Source organism: Gallus gallus, chromosome 2, assembly GCF_016699485.2.
Source record: "Gallus gallus isolate bGalGal1 chromosome 2, bGalGal1.mat.broiler.GRCg7b, whole genome shotgun sequence".
Taxonomy (NCBI): Eukaryota; Metazoa; Chordata; class Aves; order Galliformes; family Phasianidae; genus Gallus; species Gallus gallus.
In genome coordinates, this window is record NC_052533.1 from 18,264,585 (window position 1) to 18,281,007 (window position 16,423).

At 36.8% G+C, this 16,423-nt stretch overlaps 1 protein-coding gene across 9 annotated transcripts in view; it reads left to right on the forward strand.

Moving 5' to 3' along the window:
- Positions 1 to 16,143, forward strand: part of NEBL (nebulette) — a 247,738-nt gene extending 231,595 nt beyond the window's left edge. For all 9 annotated transcript variants that reach the window (XM_040675028.2, NM_204488.3, XM_046917574.1 and 6 more), the window contains 2 exons: positions 5,927 to 6,042; positions 10,994 to 16,143. In XM_040675028.2, the coding sequence (XP_040530962.1) occupies positions 5,927 to 6,042; positions 10,994 to 11,170 (293 nt within the window). In that variant the 3' untranslated portion in view covers positions 11,171 to 16,143. The remainder of the gene's footprint in view (positions 1 to 5,926; positions 6,043 to 10,993) is intronic.
- The last annotated feature ends 280 nt before the right edge of the window (positions 16,144 to 16,423 follow it).

Here is a 16,423-nt window from a genome sequence, read left to right on the forward strand (position 1 = left end):
TTCAGAGTTGGATGGAAATTTTTCAGTGTTGTTCATCAGAAGATAGCATTTTAATGCATTTTTTATATACAGGAAGGGCTCACTTGTGATTGATGTCACAATGCCAAAAAATAATTTATTCAGTTTTGAGATTGTTAAGGTTATATCTTGACTTTTTTGTAAAAATGAAACCAGCTTTATGTCAAAATGTTTCACTCTGAAGAGTGACATAAGTTATAATAAAAGTTGAAGTTGATAAAAATTAAATCTAGATCTTTTGAAATGTTTACCAGAAATTTTCTTTACTCATTTTTTTGTTTTTTGTTTAATTTCCTTTTGCATGAACCTCTGTGATTTTTTTTTTTTTCATTCCAGTCTGGGACAGGAGCATTTTTGGCAATGAGTTCTGCACTGGAAAATCAATCCTGAGATTTTCCTAATGTTGCCTGTATTGCTTCGCTTTTCTAGTTGTTCTGTATACTCCTATGGCTGCTTTTTTTTTTTTTTTTTTTTTTTTTTTTTTAATTTAATTTAACTTATGTCCCCTAGAATTACAGAATCTTTTGAGTTGAAAGGGACTTAAAGGTCCCTTTAAAGGTTATCTTTAAAGGTGTTAAAGGTTATCTAATCCAACTTGCCTTTGCTGAACAGGGACACCCACACTAGATCAGGTGCTCAGAGCCCTGTCCAGCTTGACCTTGAGTGTCTCCAGGGACGGGGCATCCACCACCTTTCTGGACCCCCTGTGCCAGTGCCTCACTGCCCTTATTGTAAGAAACTTCTTTATATCCATCTAAATCTCCCCTCTTTTAGTTTGAAACCTTTTCCCTAGAGAATATCCCCTCCTTACTCAGTACTGTGGGGGTGCTGCAGAGTTCTGTACATCATCTCCTCTTCACCCTCTCTAACATCTCTGGGAGTCCTTACCAGTCTTTATGCTAATGGATCAATTAATGCACCTTTATAATCCAGACCACATAATGTCTCACCAGAGACAGAATGTCTGTTTGACCTATTTCTTCATTATCTTTTTTTAATGTCCAGCAACCAGCTGATGCTGGCTACATCCAACTTAATCAGACCTTACTTTTCATTTCAAATACCATGGTCTAGGATATGAAGAATCTAAAATATACATTGCATGCTATCACACAGAAGCAGTCTGTGTTAGTTGAGATACAGTTTGGACCTGAATGTTGTGACATCTGGAGGGAAGCATCTGTGAGAGTGTCACTTCTGCTGTGATCTGAACTCAGAGCTCACACAGAACTGGGGTCCGTGGGAGCTTACCTTGGGGCAGCGGAGCTGATCTAGCAGTTTGCTGCCTTCTGCTGTCTGTGGCCTTGGATGCCTGGTCCTGCCTCCTCTCTTGCACTGTGTGTGTTGCTGGTCTGATCCCTTTCTGAACTAAGTGTCCCTTGGTGAGTATCACTGCTTTGGTGGTATTTTCTGCTCCACGGGACATAGCTGAATGATTTCTAAGGAAAATGAATTGAAAACCATGAGAGAGGTATTTTCTCAAGACTGTTATGGCTGCTGTGGATGATACAACCTATGGAGAAGAAGGCAGCATAAAGGCAAAACACAGGAAGCACCTAAATATATGTGGAGGAGCAGCTTCATCTCTTTTAGGAGAGCTATTCAGTAGCACAAAGATGCATGATAATGCCATATTCCAGCTTTACTGCCATTTTATGCCCTTCAGAAAATCTACAGACACGAACCAGTTATAACCAGTGTCTTTTTCTTTCTGCTCTGTTGTGTTGCTATTGTTATTGCAGTGAGTTCTTTGCATTCCTCATAGCTTGGTAGTGATACCATGAGTAGAGATAACACCAAAGCATGAAGTGAAATAAATGCTTTAAACTGCATGATGCCTATAAGAATAAGTGAAGAAGTTAATATTTTACATATGATCCAGTAAGTGGCATGTAGTACAGTAAATGGCAAAAATGCAGTAGCTAGTGGAGTGGATACATTGTTTTACTGTAGATTATCTAAGTTTTGCTATTCAGGAGAATTCAAGAGAGTTTAAGTACAGTGTTGATAAAATACTATATCTTGGAACCTGCCCTTTAAAGAATTTTTCTTTTCAGCATAAACTGTCATAAACTTTTTTAAACCTTGTAGCTGTATAATACTCTCTTGATTATCCCTTTCCTATTTCCACAGCCTGACCCTTTTCTTTCATGGTCGTTCTCATTGCACATCATCTCTGCTGTCTGCTGCAGTGCCCTGATACCCACTATCATACCCACTATCATCACCCACCCACGTCACCCATCATTCTTTCAGTTTCTTCTGTTTCCTGGAAGCTTCTTTGTGTTTGTCTTTGATTGTGTTCATTCATTTCCTCTCTTTTCTCTAAGGAAGGAAAAAAAAAAACCTATAGTAAGCAAAATATGAGAATTTCCTTCTAGCTGGTAATTTAAAATAAGTATCTATCTTAATTCATAAGTTGAGAGAAAAGAAAGTTTTGATACATCAGAATGCATCTGGTAGTCTTAATGCAACAAGAAGAAACTTCCACCTATACTTCTGGGAGCAATGGTCAGCCCTCAGATCCCACACCGATAAATCTGGCTTCAGCTAAATGAATTTCATGTTCCACCACTGTGTTTTATAGTCCCCTTAGGTTAACTAAAACCATTGTTTTTGCTGCTGCAGTCAGTGATGTTATAGAACTTTGTACTTTGGTCTGAGCCAAAAGATTGCAGGTAACTGGATGATGTTGATGAAGGAAAGTCAAACTCTTTTTTTCTGCATCATTTAATCTTACTTTGAGTTATTTTTATGTCACTAAAAACACAGCTCCAAAATGATGTCTATTCACTGATCTATTTATTTTGTGCTTCCCAATTGTCTTCCAAATAGACAACTGTCTGAAGATTGCTTAACTCTTTTTCTTAAATGTTTTGTTAAAAGCTACTGTTTGATTGATTGATTTTTTACAGCCCTAATATAGTATTCTTGTCATGGAAAAAAAAAGTCTGGAATTATTCAATCATCTTCAAAACTGGTTTCAAATGTGTGCTCAGTAAGACTGATGGGTACTTACTGAAGCTATGTGATCCTAGAAATTCCTTCTTTTTGTTTGTGTAGAATGTTCTCAGATGCTTCCTAGAATCTTCAGCACTTCGGAAGGTGTGTTTTATTTCCCTGGGTTTATGTTTTCTGTTGTGGCAGGGAAAATAGTAAGCAGATACTTTAAGACAGTTTGACAAAATTTTCTCACCATGTGAGAAGCTGATGCAAAAGAGGAAAGCACATCTCAGACCCACTGCTGATGATTGTCACAGAGGTGGGAGGCATGGTTTACCCTCCCCAAAATAAACTTGTCAGCTTGAAGGATATAATGAAGCAGATCATTAGTTAGCCTTAAACTGATGGGACAATTGGTAGGAGTTAAGAAAGATCCATTCTGGGGAAGGAATCAAGAGTCAACAGTTTCTCCTGGTACCTTCACTTCTTTGGAAAGAAGGAAGGGATGCTCAGGGTATAGGGTGTCTGTCCCTGCCAGGGAAAAGCCACAGTCCTTTGTGGCTGCAGAGCAATCAGGATGCTGAGTGGTCAGCAGCCAGTGCCTCCTTCAGGTACTGCTTCCTATGAAGTTAAAATGTTCAGGCTGTTCTTGGTTTTGAACCCACATGGCAAATTTACTGCTGGTATGAAGAGATGAGGCTCTGTTGCTTTCTATGAAGTGTCCTATGTTTATGCTGGTGGTGATTTAGATAAAATATATTAATTCTGGCTTGTTCGCAGAACCTTTGATTAAATTATATTTTTCTCTATTTTCTTGTGAAAGACTATATCTGGCCATGTGCAAATATCTTGAAACAACACTGAAACGTAAATTATTTGATGAACTACTCAGGACTATTCACTTAATGCATGATAATCCTGTGAGTGCGTTAACAAGCAGCAATTCTCTGATGATTAAACTGCTTTAAAATGTCTTTGTATGCATATGCCATTAGAATGAACTTGGCAGTTCTAAAACATCCATTATTCATCATGTTCCAGTGTTGCATCTGACTGTGTATCACTTTAATTTCACTCACTTAACAAAGCAATCTATTCATTACAATAGTTTGCAACATATTTTCTAAATCAGAAAAAATCTGATTAAATATGCAGTGTTACTTATCATGAAAAATACAGTAGAATGAAAAATAACATCCCAAATCATAATTACATACTTAGTGAATTCGAATATGCCAAGTAAAACGAAATGGATGTCGTAAAAAAAAACTTTGTTGAAATCAACCATGCTGTTAGCTGGGGAAGCAGGTTATGTAAAACACTTTGCTGAAAGCACAAAGCTGACCTTTCTTCTAGAAATATTTCAGCAAATAGTTTCTGAATGTTCTGTGTTCATCTGTTGCCCTGATCACTCAGGAAGGAAACAAGGACAGAGCATTATTGTTGCAGATAGAAATGCTTGTTGCATTGTTGTGCATATATTTTTCTTATTTTTTTTTCTCTGCTCCTACTTTATTTGTTAATTCTACAATGCCTGCGTCCTGCAATTCCTTGTCAACTCCATTAAATCCTATATTAATTTTGCTCCTGCTTCAGTCAGCGTGTGGTGACTGCTCAGCCCAGCATGCCCAAGAGAAGTATCTCACAAAGCATCAGACTGCTGAGGTGACTTCTGTATGAAAATTTTTCACTCATGGGCTGTATGATCTCAAAATGATGACTTTTGTCAGAAGAGTTAATAGAGTGTCAGCTAAATGAACTACTGTTAAAGTGCATTTTCTTAACAATGTAGCCAAATGAGTTTCTGATTCAAGTAGTAAAATTCTGATAAATGGCAGTGGAGGTGGACTAATAATGTCCAAACAAGCCAGAAAACTTTATTCTCAGATAAATGTCTTGTAAAACACACACAGACATGAGGTGATTAAATTTTTCAACTTTAGATTTTGACAACCACCTCAGTCTTAATTTTGCTCTAATAATGCTTCTTGGGCCTACTGGAAAATTAGTGAATATGAACCTATGCTTGTTTCTTAGAGGTCTTGGTCACATGTTTTTAATACATTCTGATTCAATCTGTTGCCAAATTTGGATGTTTGAACAGATAAGAAGGGGTTGCTTATGCTTTCCTAGCAAACAACAGATTTAGGGAGTCCTTGGTTGTATTAACTCTATCAACAGCTCTTGGTACAATGAAAGTACGGGTATTAATCATGAACCTATGGATAAGAGAATTCATAAAATAGAACTGTTAAAGATAATGGGGACAAAATATATGTGGAAAAGAAGTAGTTGTGTGGTTAAGAGAGAGATAGTGAAAGAGGTGGACTTGGAAAGCTATAAACAACCACTGATCTCTATACTTGGCAAAGAATGTTGATGGAGTCAGAGTAAACTAAGGAACCCAACTGTGGACTCACAGGTTTACATTCTTGTCTCTTGCTTTGAATCAGTTTTTCTTTGTTCATAGACCAGTAAGTAAGAGTTAGTTTGCAGTGAGTTAGGATTTAATCGTGGGTATTTCCGATTAGTACACTTTTAAAATGTTTCAGCATATAGATTTATTTATTATTCTTCCTTTGAAAAAATGGCAGTTTATGGTACGTGACATTTAGTGCGTCATCTATGGCAATATCACTCACTGAGTGAGTGGTTTCTCAAGCTTCAGGACCTTTTTATAGTCAAACTCCTCAAGGTATGTTAAGCTTTTCTGTCCATTTAACCTTGGTAGTGTTTGTGGTTATATTGCTATAGCTTTGCCTACATTTATGTATAATTCAACATATGGAAATCCTTACGTTGTGCATGCAAATAATTCTGAATTCACTGTTCCATACTGAGGAATTGCTATTTACCGTGCAAATAATCTACAGGTTCTACACATTTCTAGATGAGGACTTTTTTGAAAAAAAAAAAAAACACAACAACCCTTCCATTAATGTGTCTCTGTTTCTTTACTACACAGCCCCTGTACTCCCTGGGGCATATCAGCAAAGCCAGTCCCAAGGATATGGATACATGCACCAGACCAGTATGTCGTCTATGAGGTCAGTGCATTCACAGCCTCATCCAGCAGGCCTGGTGAGTATTGGATTTAATAACCAATTTTGTTTGGCAAGCAACATTATCAACCATTGTGAAAATTCTTAAATATGAGTGAATTGGCCCCTGAGCACTACAGTTGGAGTACCTGACTGTCCCAGTCCTAATTGTAAGTGATAGTCCAAATGTAGGAGAGGTGTTAAGTGACTAAGGACAGTGACAAGAACTTTAATGTCAGAATGTATTGTAAAAATGTACTTATGATCTCCAGAAGGCAGAAGAGTATCTTCTACATAAGAAAAGTAGTACATGCTTGGATAGTACAAGGTGAGCTTTGATGTTACACTGTGTGATGAAATCGGACTCGTAGTATAGGATGAAAAACACGGATTTCTTAAGATCATTCTGTCGGTATAAATTTGTTTTAAAATTTTTGACTTGCTCTTTTTGTACTAGCAGACTTTCTGCCTATCCTTATTATTCATCTTGTATAAAACTAGCTTAGACTCTGTTTTGGTGTGCCCATTCTAATTCACCAGAACAGTCATGTACCCCCTCGTGTGTGATACAAATTGAATTAACTATTGGGAAATTGAAAAAAAGTGTTATCATCAAACCATGGCCACAATCACAGAGTTCCTGATTGTGGTGAATGGGAATGTAAAGCTGGAATGAATTTTTAGTTCTGAAAGAAATGTGAAGGAGAACTGAATGGGTATATGGCTATTTTGTTTTTTCTTTGGAGGTGGGAAGGAAGGAGCACAGGGAGTGTTGAGCATTTTTCTGTTTGAACACTTCATATATGAAGTTATATTTTAGTAGTTATCATATTTTTTCTTATCGTATCACTGCATACAGTTTTTGCAGTGCAGATCTCATCACCTTTTACCATAAGAGAATCAACTTGTTGAACTGTTGTAAATTGGTGTATGTTCACTATCTCTTTCACCTTCTTTAGAGGTGAAGTGTTTAATTCTGAACCAAACCTTAAGCTTGCTAGAGAAAGGAAGGTTTTGAGCTGAAAGGACAAATGACCCCTTTTGACAAGAAGTTGTATTTTCTTTAAAACTGAAACTCTATGGTATTTTATGTTATAAAGGTGGATTGGGGATGTCTGTTTTCTCACCTGCTTTGGAGTTGAGGGGGCTAACTTGCTGGGAATTCTAGGGTCCAGATAACTGCATGTTTGGGTGAGCCAATAACCTGAGAAACTCTTTGGGTGCCTGCATGACAGCTGTGAGATGATTGGTGCTGGAATCAGCCTTTACGTTTCAAAGGATAGCTCAAGGTACCTGAGAAGCTGACTGATTTTCCCCCCAGAGCAAAAAAAGTGAGGAAGCTGGAAGCCTGGGCTTTGCCAGCAGGTTTGCTAGTGAGTAGGAAGCAAAGCAAACAGCCTTCAAAAGCTGGAATGGAGATGCCTGAAAATCTAGAAATCTACTTAGCAAACGTTATAGCTCTGTGAGTAGGTAGAAAACTATTATTATTTCTCCTTCTCAAACTGACTTACCGGGTGGGCTGCCTGTTGAAAAAATGTTATTATTTGAGTCAGATTGAGAATAATCATTTGCCTCTTTTCGTAACTGGGAGCGTGAAGGTAACAAGAAATGGAAGGGAGTGAAGTTAAAGCATTTGAAATATGAAGAATAGACTGAGTCCTTTCAGCAGGATTTCTTCTCCCTTTTGTGAAACAATGTTGTTACTTGACATTCTTTTGAGTGATAATAGTTGTTTATCATGGAGAAAAAAAACAAAACCAGTGAATGTCGTGGTTTAAACTGATTTTGTTGTTGTTTGAGTGAATTTTTTCGAAGATAGAAACCAAGCACTTATGGAGGGAGAAAATCAAGGACTGCTCTCGTGATGCTGCCTGCTAACTTGGCAGCCTGGTGGGGAAGACAGGCCTAATCTCACCACCCTTGGGGTGGCTACTCTGCTTCAAAAGAGGCATAGCTGGCACAGTTACAAACCTAGTGTGCTCCCTTGTCTTTCTGCTGTCACATCAAAAGACTTTTCTTTAGCCTGTGCAACTTGTCCATACATGCAGGGCAAGTTACACTCAGATAATAAAGTGACGTAAGGGTGTTTCAGAGCCCCTAGTTGGGCATGTGCTGAAGTGCAGAGATTCATGCAGACTGAAGATTGATGGCAGCCTGTGATCCTAACACAGTTTTTGAGTAATTTTTTTTTCCCTGTATGAATTGTGTTATTTATGATTCTTAGCTTTTGCTGACTTTCTACAAGCAGTTTTGTGTATTGGGCTGAATTAAATTGTTGCTCACTGTACAGAGTGCTTTGTAACAGCTCCCTGAAGGCTTCAGCCAGGCTGTGTTTACCTCTTTGGAAAAGAGCAGTGTGTTCTGAAGCCTTCAGATCTCTAATAGTGGTTGGAAAACAAAATCCACGTTCCAAGTTGTCTTTCCCTGATAGCTGCTCTGTGTGAAGGCCACTGCAACTGGTGCTGTTCCTGGCAAGGACTGATCCAGAAGATAAGGATAAATTGATGGATGAATTGGAAATATGCATGTGTTGTCTCATATCTGGGTGTGAAGCTGGAAATATGACAGCTAGGCTTCAGTGCTTCATAAGCACAAAGCTGACTGCTCTTCCTAAGCAGAAGCTGCAGATTTTTCTGATCTTTGGAGGGAGAAGATAAGAGCCTATTTGACCCCAACCTTTCCTTATATCCTATTTTGCTCTCAGACCTGCTAAACTCACTACTGACAGAGGAATAATTCACTAAAATGCATTTTAAAAATCTCTGCTTTCAGTCCTTTAAGCATTGTAATTCTCAATTATATAGCCCTGACTACATTCTGAAGTGATAATTAGGCATTAAAATCTAACAGGATTATTATGGAGATTTCTCCTGACAGCCATTTAGCACCTAATTAGGTGTTAAGGCCATAAATTTAGGTTTCTCAGCAGCATTAAGGGCCGTAATAATTTTTTTTAAAGTTTAGAATTACCTCTTGTCTTCACACCTTTGCCACCACAAAGGAGACAGCAGTAGTATGTTCTACATCATGATGTTCTAAGGATGAGAGACCATCCTTTCTGGCTAAGCAAATTCTCTGATTTTTCCAGTGTATGTTAGTCTTATTATACATTTAACCTCTTTTCCTGTCTTTGCCCATTTAGGAGCCATCATAAGGATGGCTCAAAGGAAAACTCATTCCCTGCCATTTGAACTTATCACTATTTATATTAAATGAATGATTTTTTTGGAAACAAACTACTTAAAGGACCAGATGCTGCTGACCTAGTTATAGTAGCATATCCTTCACTGGTTTTGGAGTTAGTTTCAAGGCTCAGTGGAGAGATCATTTGAAATAGTTGGAAAAAATAAGATTCTCAAAGGTAGAGACCATTCCCCAGGGTCTTCTGACCGCTAGTTTTCTAATTTGTGGATCTTTAGGAAAATTTTTGGTGGTGATAGAACTCTTACAATTATTATTATTTTTTTAATTTTAATTTTTAATTTTTTTTTATATCACTTTCCATGTACCCTTGGAAGTTGTGGAAAAACTACTAAGAACCATATACCTTAGGCTGAAAATCAGTACTGGGCACAGCTAGGACTGTGACTTGGGCAGTAACATTATGAGGCAGAGCAAAGAACAATTGCACGGAGTAAGATATAAATACAGTTTAGAGTAGGCTTGTCAGACAAGGTAGTAGTCAACCAGAAATTACTTCCTCTAATGTTTAATCTGTTGTACCAATGATAAAGCTAGAGTCAAGACCAAAAAGTGCATTTTCTTGCGGGGAAACAGTAATGAGTTTCCCCATCGTGTTTGGGTTAGATGATCCCACATGATGAACAAACGACCTAGTCACTGCGTGTAGGTGAAACTCCATCATTCCTAGAAATCATTTCATTAAAAAACAAACTCAAATGCCAAATATCAGGCAGAACTAAAACTAATCCAGGGTTGTATTCCTCGGCTAGGAGAACACTTTTTACTTTTTAAAACAATATCAGAAAAATTCATCTAGATATTTTAATGTATAACAATAGGTATATCTGATAGGGTAGTTGGTTACTATCTAGGATGCTTGAATTGCTCTTGATTTCATCTGAGAGACAGGGAAAGGAGAAGAAAGCACTTTTGGGAATTTAAAAATGAATAAACCATAGCATTTTGTAAATTGTCAGTGGAAATAAATACTCTATTTAGAAAGAAATTGGAAATCTTTGCTTACAGCTGACAGAAGTGTAGAAGAATTTGGCTTAGCTAACAACAGAAATTCTTGTTCTGTTTAGAACAATCTTTTATCTGAGTATGTAAAAAATGAGTATCATAAACAATATTTTTGCAGAGTTGTACTTTTTTTTTGGTCTTGTTTTCTCTAGATAATAAAGATATTTGTAATTCTTGATTTAGAGTAAGAATCTAATGTGATGAAGGACATTCAAAGAGATGAAAAAGTTAACAATCTGTAGTGAAGATATAGGAGAAGCTTTTTGGGAATTTTGCAAAGAGGCTATAGAAACAGGCTTTGGCAGGACATAGAAATGTTACTAGTGAATATGTGAAAGAACAGGTAGAATATTTCAAGAGATGGTGAGTAGCCTGACAGCCTGATATTTGTTTACATGAGGGCTTCGAACCATGTAGATTCACAAAAATAATTATTCTGGTACTCAGAAAAAGTGAGTATATTATTTGAATATTTGACAGGACAGGAGGTGTATTGCTTCTATTCAACAGATAATTTGTGTGATTTCTCCCTCTGCCTTGCTCCCTGGGTTTCTTTCCCTTTCCCTTTCCCTTTCCCTTTCCCTTTCCCTTTCCCTTTCCCTTTCCCTTTCCCTTTCCCTTTCCCTTTCCCTTTCCCTTTCCCTTTCCCTTTCCCTTTCCCTCTCCCTCTCCCTCTCCCTCTCCCTCTCCCTCTCCCTCTCCCTCTCCCTCTGAGTAAAGAAGACAGATAAACTATTTCTGCTCAGGCCTGAGACTTTACAGATTTGTTTTCTTTCCTTCAACAGAGAACATACAGAGCTATGTATGACTACAGTGCTCAAGATGAAGATGAAGTTTCCTTCAGGGATGGTGACTATATCATCAACGTGCAACCAATTGATGATGGCTGGATGTATGGTACTGTTCAGAGAACTGGGAAAACAGGAATGCTTCCAGCAAATTATATTGAGTTTGTTAACTAATTTTTGTCTCTAGTCCTTTGAGCTTTGTTATGATTTACTCAAAATCTAATCTTTTAGAAAAATTCAGAAGAATCTTTTAAGACCACATGTTCATTACTTTATTGCTACTATGACAGTCTGCATTCCACTCAGAATCCAATTTAGAGTCCTTTAAATACGGATGAATAAACAACAAGAGCTTTGAAAACAGCATGGTTTATAATAGTGCTCCCTCAAAATAAAATAAAAAAAAAAACATATATGGAAGCCTGGTGCTGCTAATCCTATAAAATCAATTAGCTGTAAAGGGAAAATACCTTTTCCCTACATCTCAAAGAGGTTGTTTCTCTTTATAGTAACCATAAAATTGATTCGCTTCTTATGGGAGACGTCTAATGTTTGAGAAGTCAGCATCCTCATAAAAATAAAAATGTTAGAGAATTTGATCATTTGAAATAATGCCAAGTAATATATTTGTAAAAAATAAACAAACCTACTGCCCAGCAGCCTTACAATGAAAAGGTTTATTTTGACAGTAAAAATTTCCCAACTCTCACCTGCATTAATTCCTAGATTACCCATTTTATGTTTTTCACAGTGACTTCTTCTATCAGCTTGGCTTGCATCCTAGTCCATCAGTTAGATCCATGCCTGGTTTCATGGTTCATCAGTATCTTTCCCACAGAAAATTCCTTGCAGAAATTATCTAGAGTATAAAAGCTACCAAGTCTTCTGTTTCCTTCAAATAATACTTTGTGTTTAAATATAAACTTCCATTAGAGCAATGTTACTTCCTTTACTTTCCCCTGTACTGCTGTAAATAGTGTGTGTGAGGCCCTGGTGCTGTGCAATCACACGAAGCATGCAGGCACATCCCTTCACCTTACCACAAGTAACTTGCTTAATGGCTGCCTTGCTAATGAGCTAATGTACCTACCCTGCTGCAGAAATACTTGCACCTCCATTGAACAGTGGAGAAGAGCTCTGGTTAATTGTAGTGCATTTCAGCTCAATGGCCTATTTCAGTTTTCTCCAAAATTTTTGATGATCTGCCAGTGAGTTGTGTGCTTACAAAATGATTAATGAAGGAGAAAAATAACTTTCTTTTTACATTTATTCCTTTTCATAACTGAAACTGAAGGGTAAACTAGCCAAAAAAAAAAAAAAAAAAAAAAAAAAGTTCAGCATACTGTATTCCATTAAGCTTCAGTTTCCACCATGAATAGAAAACAGTAATAATATTTTGCTGACAAACCTTCATGTTTGCTCCTTGGTGCCCATTAACTTATGATAAGGAAGTGAAGGAGCCAGGTCTCCATCTGTGAGGCTGAGAGGAGAGCATGAAATACCTGGTGACATAACAGATCTGTAAGACAGGTTGTGTCACTGGCTTGACACACAAGGAAGTTCCTCTTGCTTTAAGGGGATGCCAGGAAGGTGCTGTGTTCCCTCCCAGTTAAAACTCTCTGTGGAAGGACAGGAGAATTAGCAATTCATGTGGGAGCTTACTCATGTGGATGCATACAAACATAAAGAAATAATGAAGAAATAATGTTTTTGCTGATAATGTGATTTGTGGTATTCAATCATATGAGAAAGAAGTTAATTTTGGAGTAGCTGTCGTGTTGATCATGCACTGACATTCTCCCATTTCTGAAATGTTAGGAGTACAACTAATTACAGAATTTATAGATAATTTTGTATTTCATATTTCACAAAATAATGAAGTCTGCCGTATCTGTTTAAACAACAAAGAAGGAAGGCAGTACGGATTTGTTACAGCAACTGAAAGCTGTCAGCACAAATACTTCCTAGCTCCATTTCTGCATACAATTAGGAATTGGAGAGTTTGAGTAGTTTTTTTTTTCCTGTTGTTAACAAGGGGCGAGTCCCAGGCTGCCAGAAAGAGGGTGGGATGACTGCATTTGAAAAAAAAACAAAAAAAGAAAAGAAAGAAAAAGGTCATGAAATTGTCTATACTTTCTTGTCTGCTGCCTAATTTCAAGGCCAAAGCTGACTGGGAGCATCTAACTTCAAAAAAAGTGATTTAAAACCAGGAATGTGAGCCTGTAAATGTACAGTCTGTATGGCTTACACTGCTGTCATTTAAAGTTCTTGAAAGACAAGGGCTGTAACAGGCCATTATGCATTACTGGCAACTTCCACCTTAGATTTGCTAGCTTTGCAAGTCAGATGGATTTTTTCAAAAGGCTGCTGTGATAGGCACAGCTAGAAACTCTCAAAAAGGCAGTCTGTTTGTGCATTGGTTTTCATCACTGGCCATCAACAGCAAAGAAAGAAATTCTGTCTTAAAGTAGCTGGCAAATTTTTCTGATGATGCCTGGGGCAGAATTGGATATCACTTGCTGCTATGCTGCTCTATTTGTTCTGTAATGCTGACAGCAATACAAACAAGTTGGCAGTTTGCTAACCAGACTTGAATGCAAAGAAATGGAATGAACAGATATTTTGCATCAAATTGCAAATTTTAGTCTCTTAGAGAAAAGCAAGTCTCAACACTAGCTTGCTTTCTTCCTAAGTGAGGAGGTGGCTTCCAGTGTTGAATGTTGGAAAAGTAAATCAGAAAATGAGCAATTTATCTCATTGGAAAACTATCTTGTGCTGAACAACCAAAATAAAATTTTGTTTATGAATTTTGAATATTCATTAGCCTGGCAAGGCACCTAAAGCAATTGCAAAATAAAAAAGGTCAGGAAAACAAAGCAGTATGTGAATTGTATTTCTCATGAAAGTGGTATGTCAGCAGAATTATTAAGATCTGTTTTAAGGTACTCATTTATGTAGTCAGGTTTTTATGTTCTATGTACTCAGTAATTCTTGTTCGTTGGGAATGTTTCCTCTTTTTTAATATACAACAATTTTTTTCCCATTGTGCAAATGTGTTCTAAACAGTGCTATCAAAGTCCACAAATTATCAGAGTGCTATTTTCAAATTGTTGTATAAGATCTGAAATTTGCAATGTAAGAAGAATAAGTCAGCAACCAAATTGTGCCAGCACAACTTCTACAAGGCATGTGTTGGAGCCTGTTACGTGCAGTGGTATGTAGGGGTGAACAGATGTATGCTGTCCTGTCATCTTTAAAGTGTGTATTCCTTTTTAACACAGCATGTTCTCCTCACTGTGTTTTTTTCCTATTAACAACATTTTTCTGGGGAAAGAGTTCTAAGGAGCCAAATTTCCCACGGTATTCCAAAATTTAGGCTGGAAGCTCATATGTTCCCATTTTAAGCATTTTAGAAACAAGGAAGTTATGCTAACGTTCTTACTAATCTATGTATAAATATATAAAACTACATAGAGCATATTCATACATATACACAGGAACAAATGGGTGCCTTGCTTTTTATTACTCTGTCTTGCCTGGCTTATCTTCATTTTCTAAACAAAGCTACTTACAGATCCTGCATTTTTCATTATGGAACATTAGCATTTAATCTTGATGAAACAGGGTTTTCTTGATTACATTTGACATACCATAAACCACTTCAACAGATTGAGATTTGACAGAGATTCACCTCCCATGGATTGTATTTGTGACAAATGTGTCCATACCGAGTGTTCCTCGGGGATGCAGAAGGTCTCCAGTGTTTGGAAAAGGTAATAATTTTAGCTTTTATTGTACAGTGATGGCATGCCATCTCGTACAATGAAAAAGAAATGGTATGTAAGTCTTTGGCAGAAAGTGGTACAGGGTATAAAATGTTAGATTTTAATTATGTTGATTAATACTCCATTTAAAATACAGAATAAGCTTTAGTTAGTAAATGTTTAAATAACATACTGGAACAGACAAAAGATGCTGTTGAAAGATCTCCAAACTGATGTGCTGGCAAATGCAAAGTACTGGTGAGCTGTAGAAGAGTAAACCATTTTGCAGTGCTTTAGTGATTTTCTCCAGCTTTATGCAATAGGAATCCCATCTCCCTTTCTGAAAGAAAACCTGAAAGCTATATTTCCTAAACTGCCTGCATTACAACAGTATATTGAAAGGAATTTCATATGCTTCTTGTGTCTGATAAATAGAATTTGCATATTGTACTTAAGTTGTAATCCAGTTGTTGTTGACATTTGTTTAATTATTATTATTTTAGAGGGGAAAATAAGCTATACTGTAGCATTTCAACCATGTGTATTTAATAGTACTCTTAGAAGTTGCTAGACCGTTGGAAGACAGCAATGACTGTATTGACATTGATTAGCATGATGTGGAAAATCTCAGCTGTTGGTTTTTGCAGTGTGATATAAAAAGCAAAAATGAACCGCTGTGCAGTTTGGCTTATGTTTGCTTTCAAGTGTGTAAAAGTTTTAGTTATTTTGCAAAACTACTGTATTTGGGAGTATACAGTTCTGAAGGTAACAATTGTTTTTCAAAGGACAGATATACTTACTCTTGGATCATATGATGTATCATCTTAATTTGGCTTTTGTTATGCAGAAAGTTAACACCAGCTATTAAAATATATTTTAGTAGAAATGCTTTAATTCCTGTTTTTTCCTCTACACTGTGAATATTTAAGCCTTGGTGGACTAGAGCAACATCATGCTGCCCAAAGTACTAACCTATGCAAACTAGTTCACATTTTAGTTGATGTCACAGTGGATGTAACATAACAATTTATTTTGCATAACATTAAAAGTCATTCAAATAAAATGTTAAACCTAGCACTATGTATGTATTATATTCATAAACAATCCTCTGCAAAGCTACTATACCCATTAAAACAAGTTACTGAAGTATATTGTTCTAGCTAAGTAAGGATGCTTTGACTTTTCAAACTGAAGTGGAATATATAGAGCTATTTCAAGCTTGATCTCAAGAAATGTTTCAGAAAACAGCAGTTTATTTCAGAAATGCACTCATCTCAAAGAGTTAATTAGCCTTTTCAGTCTATGTTTGTAACCCTTCATTAGAACAGTAAGTTACATTCTATGTCCCTTGTTTTGTTTAAATAAACAAAGGTAGTAAGTGAATGAGGTCCTCTGATTTGGCTGATACTGGTTTTCTGATCTTTGAATAGGCATTTGATTAGGTGTGTTGTCAGTACAACACTGATGAAAATAACTTGGGTTACTGTGCTCTTAAATACAGCTTTAAGTACAAATATGGATCTTGGGCTATCTCTGTTTATTACATGAATAGATTATTTTCACAGAATTGTATTAAAATTTAAATTGAAATAAAATCCAGAAGTACTTTGGAACTGTTCTACCAGAAGCACCTGAAGAAAATTGTTTGCTTAAGGATATATTT